General features: G+C 34.0%; 1 protein-coding gene across 2 annotated transcripts in view; it reads right to left on the bottom strand.

Annotated features, from left to right (window-relative positions):
* Window positions 1-15,624, bottom strand: part of RABEP1 (rabaptin, RAB GTPase binding effector protein 1) — an 84,183-nt gene that overhangs the window by 25,191 nt on the left and 43,368 nt on the right. The window contains exons 5-9 of one of the 2 annotated variants that reach the window (XM_074319646.1): window positions 12,909-13,028; window positions 11,125-11,151; window positions 5,546-5,681; window positions 2,591-2,769; window positions 331-462 (exon numbers count right to left, since the gene is read on the bottom strand). In XM_074319646.1, the coding sequence (XP_074175747.1) occupies window positions 331-462; window positions 2,591-2,769; window positions 5,546-5,681; window positions 11,125-11,151; window positions 12,909-13,028 (594 nt within the window). The remainder of the gene's footprint in view (window positions 1-330; window positions 463-2,590; window positions 2,770-5,545; window positions 5,682-11,124; window positions 11,152-12,908; window positions 13,029-15,624) is intronic. The other variant, XM_074319647.1, reaches the window with a different exon arrangement.

Genomic DNA, 15,624 nt, shown 5'->3' with positions numbered 1-15,624 from the left:
CTCTTTTAAACAAAAAGCTCAAAGTATTAGCAACATTAATTATTCCTATCAAAAAAAGATTTTGCAGATATTAAAGATTTCTTCTATGTTTTAATTTTGGAACCACTGGAAAAAACAACACCTAATCATTTCAGAGACTGAGAGAGAAACTGCATGTTTCAAAGAGTACTATCTCTAATACCATAAAAATGATTGGAAGTAAATATTATTTTATCTAATTTTCAGCTTGTAGCTATATACTTCCCATATGAACAATATAACTGATATATGAGAAGCTAAAAATGATAACATCACGTGTAGACAAAGATTTTAATTATAGATTCACTATACCTCTTCATTTGATAACTGGGCTGAAGATTCTTCATGAGTTAAAGCACACACGACTGGTATTTTTACTTCTTCCTCAATATCTGCTTTTTTGTGATCCTTTCTCTTATTAAGTCTTTGTTGTTCATCTTCCTCCTAAAAGTTAGGGGGAAAAAATATACATATTACCCAGGGAATCTATATTTAATGATTCATGGAGTTCTTAAACCACTCAAAACAAAAAGGAACAAGAGCTTTATGATAGGAGAAAACTGGACACTTAAGTTTGTTTGTTTTGCAATCACATCTGAGGGCATATGGTCATAACAAAATATTTAAATGCTATAAGCATAAAGTATGAACCCTTGTAAAAAGAAGAAATCAGGGAACAGCTTCCAAGGAAAGTACAATATGAAAGGCAAAACAAAAGCAAGCATACCAACCCTTCTTCTTTAAATGATCCAAGAAAAGAAAATTTACGTAGAACATTCCTTCGGATTATTATAGAAAATTAACAGAAAACATGTACAAATTTTTTGAAACACAAAAGGATTCAAGTTGATGTAATCATTCACTCATCAAAGGTGAGTAAGATACCTACTCATGCCTAGTGGCAAGGGACAAGCACCCACACAATTATAATACTATACAAGTATGTATGTTTTTCCACAATGACTGATTTCATCTGAGGGAGCTAGAAAAGGGGGCCCAAAGAAGGTACCACTTCATCTGGATCATGAAGCATCAGTAAGATGAATTTGCCAACTTTGTGAGAAAAGACAAGCAAAGATTCCAGTGAGAAAGGAAGCAGGGACAAAAGTACAAGGACACAAAAGAGCAGAAATAAGGGGGGATACTGAATAACCTGATGTGACTATAAAAGAGGGCAGGCACATGAGAAGAGAGGTATATGGGAAGGCGGTGGTGATTTAAGTGCTTAGACTCCGGAATCAGAACCTGGCTTACACCTCAGAACTGCCATTAGTCCCTACTTCACTTGGAAAGTACTGTTGTTTTGTTTGTTTGTTTGTTTGTTTGTTTGTTTCCAGAAACACATAAGATAAAACTTTATATATAAAGCCTTAGCACAATGCTGACATATAGTAAAAGCTCAGTAAATGTTAACAAAGGCCTTACATGACCAGCTATAGGAATTTAGACTGTTTTAATGGGGAGCAGGAGGGGCATGATTACATCTGTACTTTAAATCTTTCAGTTGACTGTGTCTACACACAAGATGAATGAGTCAGAATTAAGAGACAGAAAAGAACATTAAAAAGGAACACGCTTCTGAAAAACAAAATCTAACAAGTTATATAAGGTAATTTAAAATATTTCTAGAAAGACCTAGGAAAGCTTCTACATAGTTAACTAGGGAAATTACTGCACACATACACAACGCAGTGCAGGATATTAGCTGCAACACTGTTTGAAATGACACACACGCACAAAGGAAAGCATCTAGACGCCCACAAGAAGGATTAAATCCATCAGAGTACATCCGTGCTCCCAGCCAGTAAGAATGAGCTAGATCTCTGATGTGAAAATATTTCCAAGGTAACACTTACGAGAAAATAAGTTCTAGAATAAATACTTATACTATGATACCAGTTGTATGAAAAGAACCATCCTGAACACACATTTATAAATATATACTCATAGAAATGGTCTGGAAGACTACTTTCCAAGCTGATTACTTTCGATTACAAAGAAGATGGTTACTTCTGGGAAGGGCGGTGTGGGAGATGTCAAAGGACACATTTTCACTTATCACTTCATATTTATTATTTTACTTTGTACTTTAAAACAAAATATTTTTAACATGAGGGTGTATTTGTATATTACTCATATAATTTAAATAATTTTTTAAACTATAAGGAGGAAACAGGATCTAGGGTATGCAGTACTCTAGACACCTGCCTTTTCATATCACTCAGCCTCTCCATCCCCACCCTGTCACCTTCTAATCAGGCTTTGAGAGCAATGTCACAGAAGAGTGGCCTGGATTAACACACTTCAAGAGCCCTAGGAGAACTCGACAGAACTGAAGAGAAAGATTTTCTCAGAAATATGCACTGCTGCATCCTGAAGTCTCTGAAGAGGATCATTTCTAAATCAGTTTTTTTTCTCCAGACAAGGTCATTTCTAAAGTTGAAAAACAAAATCCTTCAAACGCAGCTATTATGCTTTTAGAAATGGCATACTTGACCTTATTTCAGGCTTAAGTCAACCTCTAATATACATAAAGTAATGTAGTCACGTGTGTGGGTGGGGGGTGGAGTACCTGATCTTTTTTTTTCAGTTCTTCAACTTGTCGGAGCTGTTCTGAAGTTAGCACAATCTCCATTCGCTGCATGTCCCTCATCAGCAAACGCTGAGATTCCAGAAACTGGTCATTAGCCTTCTGCCACGTGTGTTTTAACTGGTTGTGTTGTTGTCGCTCTTGCTCCAAGAGGTGGCAAACTGTAGGAATCCCCCAATCAAAAACACTGAATTTTAATGGTAGGCAATACATTATTTCCCAAATTTATTTGACAGAAAACAACAACAACAACAACCTTTCCACAGTGCCACTCACATAACAAGTGTTTTAGGGAATATACTTTGGGAAACATTGCTCTAAAGTCCCAAGGTAGAGTAACCATTCCTAACTGTCTTTAGTGAAGTCTGATAAATATGTTATCCAGGATCCTTCTTGAGCCCATTTAGTTTTGACCTCTCAGGATAAGTCAAAGAATCTTTGTAAACACTTGTGGTGTTGACATCCATCAGCTCAACCATCTTCTACCAAAAGGTAGCATCATCTCTCTACACATCTCGTTAGGTCCCCAAGCCAGACACCTAAGAGACAACTCAGACTTCTGACTTTTCCTCCCCCAAACACAGTCAGAAGCCTCCTAATGCCACCTCCTGTGCAGTACCACACAGCCATCTCTGCCTGAGATCAGCCCCAGGGCGCAGACAACTACAACTAGTCCCTTTGTTAGTCTTCCTGCCATTAGTTCTGCCCTCTCTGTTCTATCCTCCACACTGCTGTTAAAGTGAACTTTCTAAAATTCAAAATTAGTACCATCACGCTCAAGTTTAAAGCCTTTCAGAAAAGTCAGACACAAAAACCACATATTGTATAATCCCATTTATATGGAAATCCAGAGTAAGCAAATCTATAGAGACAGAAAGTGGATTAGTGGTTGCCAGGGGCTGGGGGGAACGAGAGTATAGGGGGTGTCCAGCAATGGGAACAGAATTTCTTTTTGGAGTAATGAAAACATTCTGAAATTAAATAGTGGTGATTGTGCACAACTTAGTGAATATTTTTTAAAAATCACTGAATTGTATACTTTAAAAAAGTGAACTTCATCGCATGTGATTTATATCTCAATTAAGTTTTATTTCAAGGAAAAAAAAATGTTAAGCCCTTCAGAGGCCCCCTACTGCCCACAGGATAAAATCCAAAATCCTTAGCATAAGGTGTCCTATCTCACTCCCATTTTGTGGCATTGCCTCTTGTATCCTATTTTTGCTGAACTACACTTCTTACACTTCCTTACCTTGTGGCACCACATACAAATGACCTTGAATGTTACTCTCATATCTGACTACCTGACAAATACCTACCTATCTTTCAAAACTCCGCTTAAGAACAACTTTAAGAAGCCTACCTGCAGCACTGCTTCCTCCTAACACACCCCCAAGCCAGGCCCCTCTCATGTGCAGCTGCACCACTTTGGCTGCATATCTAATTCCCCCACTTAGGCTGTAAATTACACTGCTACTTAATTTTTGTCTTCTTTTCATTAAAATACTATTTTTTGGTGTGAGTTTTTCAGTATGGAAGTTAATCTATCCCCTTACTCATTTTAATGACCTTCTCAGATCCTTTTCCAGATATATTAGGAAGATTTGGTAGTCTTACACTATTTCTGGAAGGGTTGGGGCACATAGTTTAAACAGAAATTCCTTTTTTTTGGACACCCTTTAGAGGTGCAGGAGCACATTTGAAAAATGTTTTCTGAAAGCCAAAGACTCGTTTGAACTTTGGGTTATTTCATAACATTTTATGAAATAATTCTGCATGCTTATATAATTTCTGCTTTCCACTATTTGGAGGAAACAACCAACTCATACGCAAACCTGAATTATTTATGAAAGAGCTTTATCTTCCACAGCATTTGACATACTTAAAAGTATTCATTGTAGGACTCTATCACCACAGTCCTAAACCTGAATATTAAAATGTTACTAGAATAACCCGCAAGAAGTGTAAGAGTTCAAGGGGACCCATGCATTTGGATGAGAGAAAAAAATCAGATCTTTATTTTCACTACCTCTAAGTAAAATGTATCATTTCCTTCAATTATGAAATATAGGTAACCAACCACAGTAAGCACAATAATATCTATGACTTGGTCACCATCAGAAGCCACAGGTATTTTCTTATTTCAGTACAATTGCTGCAAGTATCTTAATATGTCATATATGCCCATCACTACTTCAAAATTACAACAGTTACTAGACCTGCTACTACACCTTATTATTTAAAGCATTACTAAAATAGCAAATCTATTACTATACCATAAGTTCGCAGTTACTTGTATTTTGATAACTGTTTTATAATATAATTGGTTTCTTTTGTAATCCTATTATATAAATTAAAAACATTATTCTGAGAGGGCTTCACAAGACTGGTAAAGGAGTCTGGCGCAAAATGGTTAAGAGCCCCAGGTGTATAGGAATCCCTAGAAGAATTAGACAAAACTATATTTTTTACTTCAATGGGGAAAAGATGAGTCTTCTTCCCCTATCCTGGGAGAATAAGAGTTAATTTCTGCATCGATTTTCCCTTATAAACAGAAATATTACTTAAAAACACCAGAATACACTATCTGCTCTCTCTGTCCCATGTTCACTTTTGCTAATCCACCTCCATCAAAATAGGTCTGGGGAAAAGAGCAATTTAAGCAGAACTTCCCAGCTTGTTATCTTTTGGCCCATAGCTCATGCCCTGTGAAGTTATTACTGGGATCCTGGAGGAAAGAGAAGCCAATAACAATCTAAATATTTTTAGTAGACCTCACATCTCCAAATTTTCATGAGAACACTGCAACCAACGGTAAAGCTTAAATTAAATCACTACCATAACAGATTGGGATTGTAAGACTTGTTGTTGTTAACCAACATCGACTTGACTTTCATATTTCTGTTAGAGACTGAGATAATATGCAGAATATATATTTACCTTCATGCAATTCTTTCCGCAGTTTCTCAGCATCTTCCTGTAGAACGGATTTTTGAGTATTCAAAACAGCTACGTACATCTCTAGGTCAGTCCTACAAGATTTCTCAGCTTCCAGATAATGATTCAGTTCTTTAACCTGAAACAAAATGCAATTCCATTAAACTAAAATTTACATACATACTATAAAAAACTGGAAAAATAACATAACTAATAATAGGCATTATCTATAATCATATCACAAGCATAAAAATATAATTGGGATTACACATAACAAGTTTTGTACCTTGCTTTTCAAAAAGGTGGTTCCAATTTGTACTCCCAGAACGACACATACAGGTGCTCGTTTTATGGCATACTCAGTAAAAACAGGTTTTTATTGTAAACAGTAATTACTTTCTAAAGATAAAAATAACACCATACCTTTATAAGTTTGCTTATCTTTGATTCCTAATGAGGTAATTCCTTAAATTTATAAAAAGGAGACATTTTCACAGATACATATATTTACGGAAGGAAAAAAAGAGGAAGTCACGATGGAAAAAAATAACTGATCTCATATTGTAATGAACACAAATTTGAAGTACAGAATACTTTTTAAAAATCATATCTTTTTCCTAGAGAACATTATGTTAAGTGAAATAAGTCAGAAAGAGAAAGACAAATACCATATGATCTCACTTATATGCGGAATCTAAAGAAAAGAATAAGTGAATGAACTAATCAGAGACAGTTTTGGAAACATGGAGGAAAAACAGAGGGCTGCTAGAGGGGCGGGGGGGGTGGGGATAAGGGGAAGGTGAGAGGTTTTGAAAAATAGTCGGTAACCACAAGATGGTCATGGGGGTTTGAAAATTAATTTGGGGAATGTACAGAGGATAGTGGATGGGGGAGGGGGGTTCACACAGTGTGAGGGATATAAATCATAAACGTCTAAGTTTTGCTTTGTCTTGTGCACCTGAAACTAATTTTAAAAAAAATAAATAAATTTGAAAAAAAAAAAAGAGTGGGGAAAAATAATGAAATGAAAAAAATCACATCTTTTAAAAATTTGTTTTATTTTTGTTGAACAATTAACTATAACGTTCAAATGTTAATAATTTAGTCTAATATCTGAAATAGTCATAACCAAAATATAATAAAATGCAATCTTGCCCCAGAAAGTGGTAATAGAATCATCATTTGTTTCACCCTGTCTTACAAATTGTCCATCCACTGGCCATTTTTAACTTCCAACTTTTTCAAATGGTTGTGTCTAATTTCATTTTCAAGGTCATTTTAAAGCCTATTATTATCTTCCCACTACTTCAAACATGAAATAGCTGACTAATCTGTTTTCAGATTATCTTTACTCCTAGACCATTAATATAATATAGTAGTATTGATCATGGACTAAAATGATTACTTAAAGCTGCCACTTGATACTTCACTGGAGGTTGTCAGCCAATCAAAAAGATATTAACCAAGCATGACAAAATGCTGGCTATTATGAGGCATTTTCCCTATCATCTGGAGAGGATGATAATTCAGTTGATGGTAAAGGAGAGTCAATATGGTGCATATAAAATGGTGGTATATAACCACTCATCAGTTATTACTTCTTTGAACAAATACTTGATTCAATAATTAATGAATTTCAAACATTCAAAAGCTACTAAGAAGAACTCTGGGAAGACGGTGGCAATGGTGGCCACCATCTCATACTTTTTAAAAGTATGAGAATTTCCTTGAATTCCACATATCCTAACAGAGTTACTAAAATAACAAAACCAAAAACACATGGATATTCACCAAAAACACAAGTGATAAATAGAGGATGGGGACAAATCACTGAAAGCTACCTACATGGACCTATATGATATCAGCATCTACACAGGTGAAAGTAAAGGGAAGCAACAAGGGCCCCAAGAACCCCAAAATAGTCAACTGGGGCTCCAACTTGACAATGGAAGCTGAAATTGGGAAGAGTTTCAAACACACCAATAGTGGGTGAATGCAATACATTTGTACTGTAAGACTTACAACCTGGTTAGGGTAAAATGGTATCACATTTCTCTGATTTCTAGTGAGGTACAGTATCTTTTCACATGACTATTGTGATTTCCTCTTTTGTGAATTGCTTGTTCATACATATTCTTTATTTGTTTCTCTGCTGGGCCATTTATCACAGGAACTTGGCAATTTCTATTAATTTTGAATACTAATTTTTTGTCAGGTATATGAGGTATAGATATCTTCCAACAGTCTATAGTTCTTCAAGTTTACGTGATATCTTTTAATGAGGAAGTTTTATATTCTAATGTAGGCAAATTTGTCAGTCTTTTCTTTTACAGTCAATATTTTTGTCTTAAGAAATGTTTTTGTATCCCAAATAACATATCCCTTTTTTTCATCTAAAAGTTTTAAAGATTTATTGTTCACTCTTATGGTTTTTAATTCATTGAAATTAATATTTGTAAAGTGTGAGGCACAAAGCTACTTTCACTTTATTTCATATTTACAAATAATTATTTTAAAAGCCTACTTTTAAACAATCCATTCTTTTCCCACTGATTTGTAATGACACCTATCATGTCAAATTTCCCACTGAATATATATATATATATATATATGCGTGTGTGTATATGTGGGTCTATATATATATGTATATACGCATATGTATGTGTATACATATCGATCTCTATCTATATATATAGAGATATATATGTATATATGTGTGTGTATACACACACACAGAGGGTGCCAAAAAAATGTATACACATTTTAAAAAAGGAAAACACTGTATTAAAATTGTAATATTGAATATATACCAATAACAAAAGATGAATACTAGTCACTTTTGAGTTCTGCAATTACAAAAGGTGCTCAAAGTGGTTACCATCAGTGTCATTTTAATATAGTTCTTTCCTTTCTTAAAATGTGTATACATTTTTTGGCACCCTCTGTATTTCTGAGCTCTCTAGTCTGTTTTGTTGGTCCATTTGTTTATCCCTAAACCAATAACAAACTATCTTAATTATAGCAGCTTTACTGTTAAGTCTTAATATCTGGTAAGTAGGACAAGTCTCCTCACCTTGCCTTCTTAAAATTTTTGCAGGGCGTATTTCTGATCCTTTGCATGTCCATATGAATTATAGGATTTATTTATCTATTTATCAAGCTCCTTATTAAATCCTGTTGGATTTTGAGTGGAATTTTTAATTTACAGATTAATTTGGGGATATACTGTCTGCTTTATAATACATTATCCTTTTATTAAGAAACACACAAGTATTCAGATCTTCATTTTTAATGTACTCCATAAAGATCTTGCCCATTTTTGTTTAGATATATTCTAGGTAAATTAAATAAAGTACCCCTCCCTTATCCATGGGGGATACATCCGAGACCCCTAGTGGATGCCTGAAACCGAGGACAAACTTTATGCATACTATGTGTACCAAACTCTATACATACTATGTTTTTTCCTGTACATACATACACTTTACAGTTTCTCTCTTTAATTGCCAGCATCACTATTCTTGTGCTTTGGGGCCATTATTAAGTAAAATATGGGTTACTTGAACACAAGCACTGTGATATCGCAAGCTGAGTTGATAAACCAGATGGCAACTAAGTGACTAATGTGCAGGTAACAGACACAGCATGGAGATGCTGGACAAAGGGATGATACATGTTCCAGGTGGATGGAGTGGGACTGCATGAGATTTCATCATCTCAGACCAGCACTCAATTTAAAACTTATCAATTGTTTATTTTTGAGATTTTCCATGTAATATTTTGAGACCGCGGTTGACCTTGGGTAGATGAAACCTCGGAAAGTAAAACCCAGGTTAAGGGGGGACTGCTGTAGGACTTTTTTGCTATTGTGAATGGGTTTTTTGTTTGTTTATTTTTCTGACAAACACATTTAATGATACATTCCTCTTCACACAGATGGCTACAGAGACTTTAATCCAGGAATATACACCTATACAACATAGACTAATTAGCCAGATCTAAAATAAACTGGCTTCTGAAAACTACCCTGTAAACATTACATCCTTTCTCCCATCCAAAATGACCCTAATCTCACATGAAAACAGTTATTGTAGGGGAACCAGAAAGCTTTGTGGTCAAAAGTAAAAACCAAAGGAAAAATAGCAATTCAGTGGTTAGTTGGGGAAAGCAGGGAATCTGGTGCCCTCCACTGCTTTGGTCTTTGGTGCTGCTTTGGTCTTCTTACTCTCACTCTTTTTGTCCCTCTTCTTCAGCCCATCCATGTTAGCTCTCAATAGGTTTGAATAAGCCACTGAAACTTACTTCTTTGGAGCTCACCACAGTGCTCACCTTCTTTTTCCCATCAGTAGCTCCTAACAGACACTTGTTGTCTGAGGGCTCAAAGCCCCCCACAGAACCTTTCCTTGGAATGGGTTTACTTCGCCCATCATCCTTCTTCAGGGTGATGAACACGCTACCTGACAACCGACATTTCTGGAAGGGCCTGGTCAGCTCCGCCAGGAACTGCTCCATCCCGGCGCCGCTAGCTCTGCTCGGTCAGCACAAGTCCCACGCAATGTAGCTGGAAATTCCACCCAGGCTGCGCAGGCCTTCCACTACTGAATGGGATCTTTCTAATCCCCATTACAGTGTTTAATTGGCTACTACTGGGACATAGAAACACTATTGTGTTTGTATGTTGATCTTGTTGGAACAACTTTTCTGAACTCTTATTAGGCCAATAACCTCTTTGTACATTCTCTTGCTTTTATATATAGACAATCGAATCAGTTTCATCATTTTCTTTCTAGTTTTTATGCCTCATTTATCTTGTTTTGCTGCATCATCCAAGACCACAAAAATCTGAACAAAATCATTGAGCACAGGTCTCCTCATATTGTTGCTGTCCTTAATGGTAAGGCTGCTAAACACTGATTATGTTTGCTAAAGGTCTGATAAATAGCCCTTTATTAAGTTACTGGGTGTTTCAATTTATCAAATGCATTTCTGAATTTAAAATGAATATATTGCTAGTTCATTCTGCTTCCAGGGGTTACCTTGCCATTTGCATAGCTTCACCTCCCAAGGTTCAAAATTTACATCAATCTTTATGGATAAATGTTTTCTGGGTGGTGAACACACAATGTGAGATATAGATAATGTATTACAGAATTGTACACCTGAAATCTATGTAACTTTACTAACAATTGTCACCCCAACAAACTTTAATTAAATAAATAAATAAATAAATAAATAAATAAATAAATAAAATGAATATATTGCTCTTCTACAATCTTTTCATGTGGTACATAATAATTTTCTGGTGATACACCATCTTTAAATTCCTGGGAATACACCTTATTTTGTCATGATATCTTTTTTTCTTTTAAGCTACACTGTTGAAAAATTTTGTTTCTGTATTCCTCAATGAGCTAGCCCTATAATTTTCTTTGCTTATCCTGCCTTTCTCTGTGTGTATTTATTTGTAATGAAGTTATACAAATTTCATAAAATGACTTGAAAAGCTTTCCCTCTTTTTCTATTCTAACACAGTTTATAAAATATAAGAATTATCTCTTTCCAAGAGGTTTGGAAAAACTTGCCTGCAAACCAGATGAATCCAACGTTTTCTGGAGGGGAGGAAAGAGGAGAAAGGAAATTTTTCACTATAAATCATTTTCTTTAATAGCTACTAACTCCTTTAGATTTCCTATTTTATTTTGAGACAACTTTGACTAATTACCTTTCATTAGAAATGTTTTCATTCCATCAAATTTATTTCACTTCCAATTTATTGGTGTGACACTGTTCATAGTATTTATTATTTTTAAATCTCTACTGCTTTGTAGTTATGTCCCCTCTTTAATTTCTAATAGTAGTTGTGTCTTCTCCTTAATTTCTAATAGTTTGAGTCTTTTTTCCTCACTAGTCTTATTAGATGTTTGTCTATCTTATTAGTTTGTCCATTATATTGACATTCTCTATTTTTCTTCTGCTTTTCTATTTCACTAATAGCTACTCTTATCTGTATTATTTCTTTCCATTCATATTGTTGGTACTATATTGGTGTTTTGTGTGTTTTTTTAGATTCTTGAGTAAAATATTCAAATCACTCAAAGTACAATGTACCTAAAAATAATACTTTATGCCATGCACTTTCCTAAGTGCTTTATATGTGTTAACTTTTATAATCCTCATAAGAGCCTTATAAGGCAGGTAACATTATCCCCATTTTACAACTGAGAAAAGTACAGTAAGATTAAGTAATTTGCCCAAAGTAGCCCAGAAAATAAATGCTGAGCTCTTAACTACTATGCTCTACTACAGTATAAAATATAGTCTCTCTTTCTTGGGTACACGGTTCTATGTGTCTATTACACCTAAGTTATTAATCAAGTTGATCAAAACGCCTATATCCCTACTAATATATATATATATTTTTTGCTTGCACTATCACTTGCTAAAGATCAATTTAAATCTACTATAATTGTAAATGTCAATTTCCCCTTAATTTTCCCCTCATTTTTCAGTTTACATATTTCAAGGCTATGTACGGTGCATTCAAATTCATGATTGTCATATCTTATTGATGAAATTATGTATTAGATGGAGTCCCTCTTTAACTCTATTAATTCTTTTTTCCCTTACATCCTGTTTCATAATACAAATGCTGTATCAACTTTCTTTTAGTTAGAAATTTACATGACATATCTTTAAATATCCCGTTATTTTGAATCTCACCTTGTAAGTTTTATTTTAGGTATATCTCTTATAAGCAATAGAAAGTTAGATTTTTTAAAATCCAATCTCTTTTAGTATATGATTTATCAGTTTACATTTATTAGGATTACTGATACATTCCCATTTCTACCTTCCTACATTTATTTCTACATTCCTATGTTGTGCTTCTGTTTACTATCTTTTTTCTTATTTTTTGTTTCTTTTCTACTTTATTTTAATTAGTTATTAAATTTTTCCACACTCCCTTTGTATTTCTTCTGTTATGTCTTTATGGACAACAAATCCAGCCAATTTATAACTACATCATCTCTAACAGATCAATTCTGGGACTGGCTTAATCAAACAAAGTCAACTTTGAACAGCTTATTTTCCTTGATAAGAAAATGCATGAGATCCAGTCTCATTCTGATAAGAAAATAAATACCAACTTTGTAACAAAGCAGCACAAGCATCACTACTGTGATTATTTATAATATTACAAAAGACAAAATCATCTCTAAGCTTTTTTTTGCATTTTAAAGAAAGCAAGATTCTTAAGATATATAGTCTAAATTACAGTCTTTACCCCCTTAGTGCTTCTAATTTTGCCCATGATATTAGGGGAGAATCTTGGATTTCAAGCAAATGGATTACAATGTTTCACAACCTTTGAGGCCTCCAACTCTTTAATCTTGTCTTCAGCTTCTGTCAGTTTATCTTTTAAAGCTGCAATTTCCTTCTCCATGGGCATCACAACAGACCGAAGTTTTTCAGCATCCTCTTGGGCCTAAGGTTAAAAAGAATGGAATACTGCAACTTACTGATTTATTGCTTTTCTAAGAAACTCTGACCCACCCACTTGTTAAAATTAGTATAACATGTAAGTCTACCAGGCACTGTATTAACACTCACAAAACTGAACCATGTCCAAGTTTAAATGTTGCATTACTTTGAATGTCAAGTCATAATAGTTTTCACAAATATTCCACTTAGAATTTGGGATTAAGTAGGAAAATAGATTCACTATGACAATTGACTTTTGAATTAATTGAGTAATTGAATTGGAAAATATCCTATGCATAAAAGGAAATACACATATTAAATACTTTTTTAAAAATCTGGTTACTAAATTAATGAAACCATAATTTCTTATGAATATTGAAGACTTTTTTAAACATTAAAAAACAAAACAATGTCTTTGCTAAAATATTAGAAAATTACATTGCTATAAAAAGGCTTACATCCAGTTATTTAAACAGACTATTTAAATATAAATTTATTTTTGATATTTAAATAAAACAAACCCAAAGATGACCCCTAAAATTACCACACTGTTTTCCATCCTTCATTCTCAAAAACATGGATTAAAAGGAAACAACATCCATAAACTCTTAAACTGGTGAGAAAATTAATTTTCATTTTATTTATACACACACACATACACACACACACACGCATAAATTGAAACAAAGGCAGACTCAAAAAATTGGCTTGTTTCCTTATAGTAAAAATGAAAATTCACCTTATCCACTAAGTTTAAATGAGCTCAAGCTTATCCTAAATTCTTCATGACACGGAAAATATCATATATGTGCAAATGTGAGTGAAGATGTTCCCTAAAATAACAAACCTCTCACACAAGAGAGGTTCACTTTGTTTTCCAGTCCTTACAAAGTCATTTCATCATTTATTTTATTTTGCACTAAGTCCTGTTTGGAAAAGACATATGATTTTAAAATATCTTCAGTCAAGGCTAATTTGGTATCCTCACAGAAGTCTGCTGAAAGAAAAGAGCAGGAAAGCGAATAGAAAGAAAAATGCAAAGAATTAATGGAATGATTTATTAATGCAAAGATGACCTCACAATTCAAAGTGCTGCATAACATTATAAACAAACTTTTATAAGACAATATTTTTAAATGACAGAAAGGTCATTAAAAACAAAGAAAATCTGAGAAACTGTCACAGCCAAGAGGAGCCTAGAGACATGACTAAATGTAATGTGGTATCCTGGATGAGAGCCTGGAACAGACAAAAGAACATTAGGCAAAAATTAATGAAATCTGAATACAAATAATGGACTTCAGTTAATAATAAATCAATACTGGTTTATTGTGACAAATGCACCATACTAACATATGATGTCAATAATAGGGGAAACTGGGTGTGGAGTATATGGGAATTCCACATGGTATTCACTTTTTTTGTAGATCAAAAACTATTCTAAAAAATAAAATTTATTTTAAAAAATAAATTTTAAAAATGACAAAAAGTAGCAGATTGTGGAAATCATGAATATGAATATATTAGAAAAGTGTAAAAAACCACTATCCTCATGTGAAGGGGTAGTTGTAGCTAGGAATAAAATTTCCAATGGCAGCATCAAATATGAATTCATCTCAACTTGAGAGAAATGAAGGTTGTCTATTGTTAGATAACTAAGTGATGCTAGTGATGATGAAGACATTGTCAGATCCTCATAAAGATTCTGAATTAAAATCTTTTCCTAAAATGAGAGAATGGAAAAAACTATTCCTCAAGATTCAAACTTTTGAGTGTTGGGTTCTCAGATTTTTACATTATTTTAAAAAACTAACTAACCATGAAAGTAGTCCTTGTATGGACCAAGAATTTGGAATCTAAGACTATGATTAATCCCATTGAAAAGAAAAATCAAATTCTAATTATTATTTTATATAATATGTGATTTTAAATATAATATATATACAAGTATGTACTCACACACACACACACACACACACACAGACATAATTTAGTAATGTAAAAGTTTATATAATCAAACTGGCCATAAAGCTTTTTAAATTTTCTCAATAATAACATATTTCACCTTATATTTAGTTGGTCTATGTTCAGGCATCTTATGGTAATATGTTCAAGCACAATATGCAGTACATTCATCACACAGGAACCAAGGTAGATTGAGAAAGGAATAAAACCAGAAACTAAAGCACCAAGCAACAACACTCATTCAACAAATATTTATTGAGCACCTACATTCTAGACACTGTTCTAGGCATTGAGGATACAGAAATAAACAAGACTCCTGCCCTCGTGGAGCATACATGCTAGCAAGGAGAAAAAGGCAGCAAACATTAAACATAATAAATAGCTGAACACTGGATATTATAAGGAAATATGTGCTGTGGAAACAGAAAAATTAGAATAGGATAAGGGCGATCAGCAGAGTTGTGGTAAGTGGGGGAAGGAGACGGGCAGGTTGCAGTGTTAAACGGGGCGGTCAGGATAGGCCTCATGAGGCGGAGACTTTTGGTCAAAGATCTGAAGAAGGTGAGGGAGTTTCCTATACAAATATATGGGGGAATGGCATCAAATTATCTAGTATTATAGTTAGGTCTGTGTCC

Source organism: Rhinolophus sinicus, linkage group LG15, assembly GCF_036562045.2.
Source record: "Rhinolophus sinicus isolate RSC01 linkage group LG15, ASM3656204v1, whole genome shotgun sequence".
NCBI lineage: Eukaryota > Metazoa > Chordata > Mammalia > Chiroptera > Rhinolophidae > Rhinolophus > Rhinolophus sinicus.
Note: the sequence above shows the minus strand (reverse complement) of the source record. Positions and strands in the feature narration are given on the sequence as shown.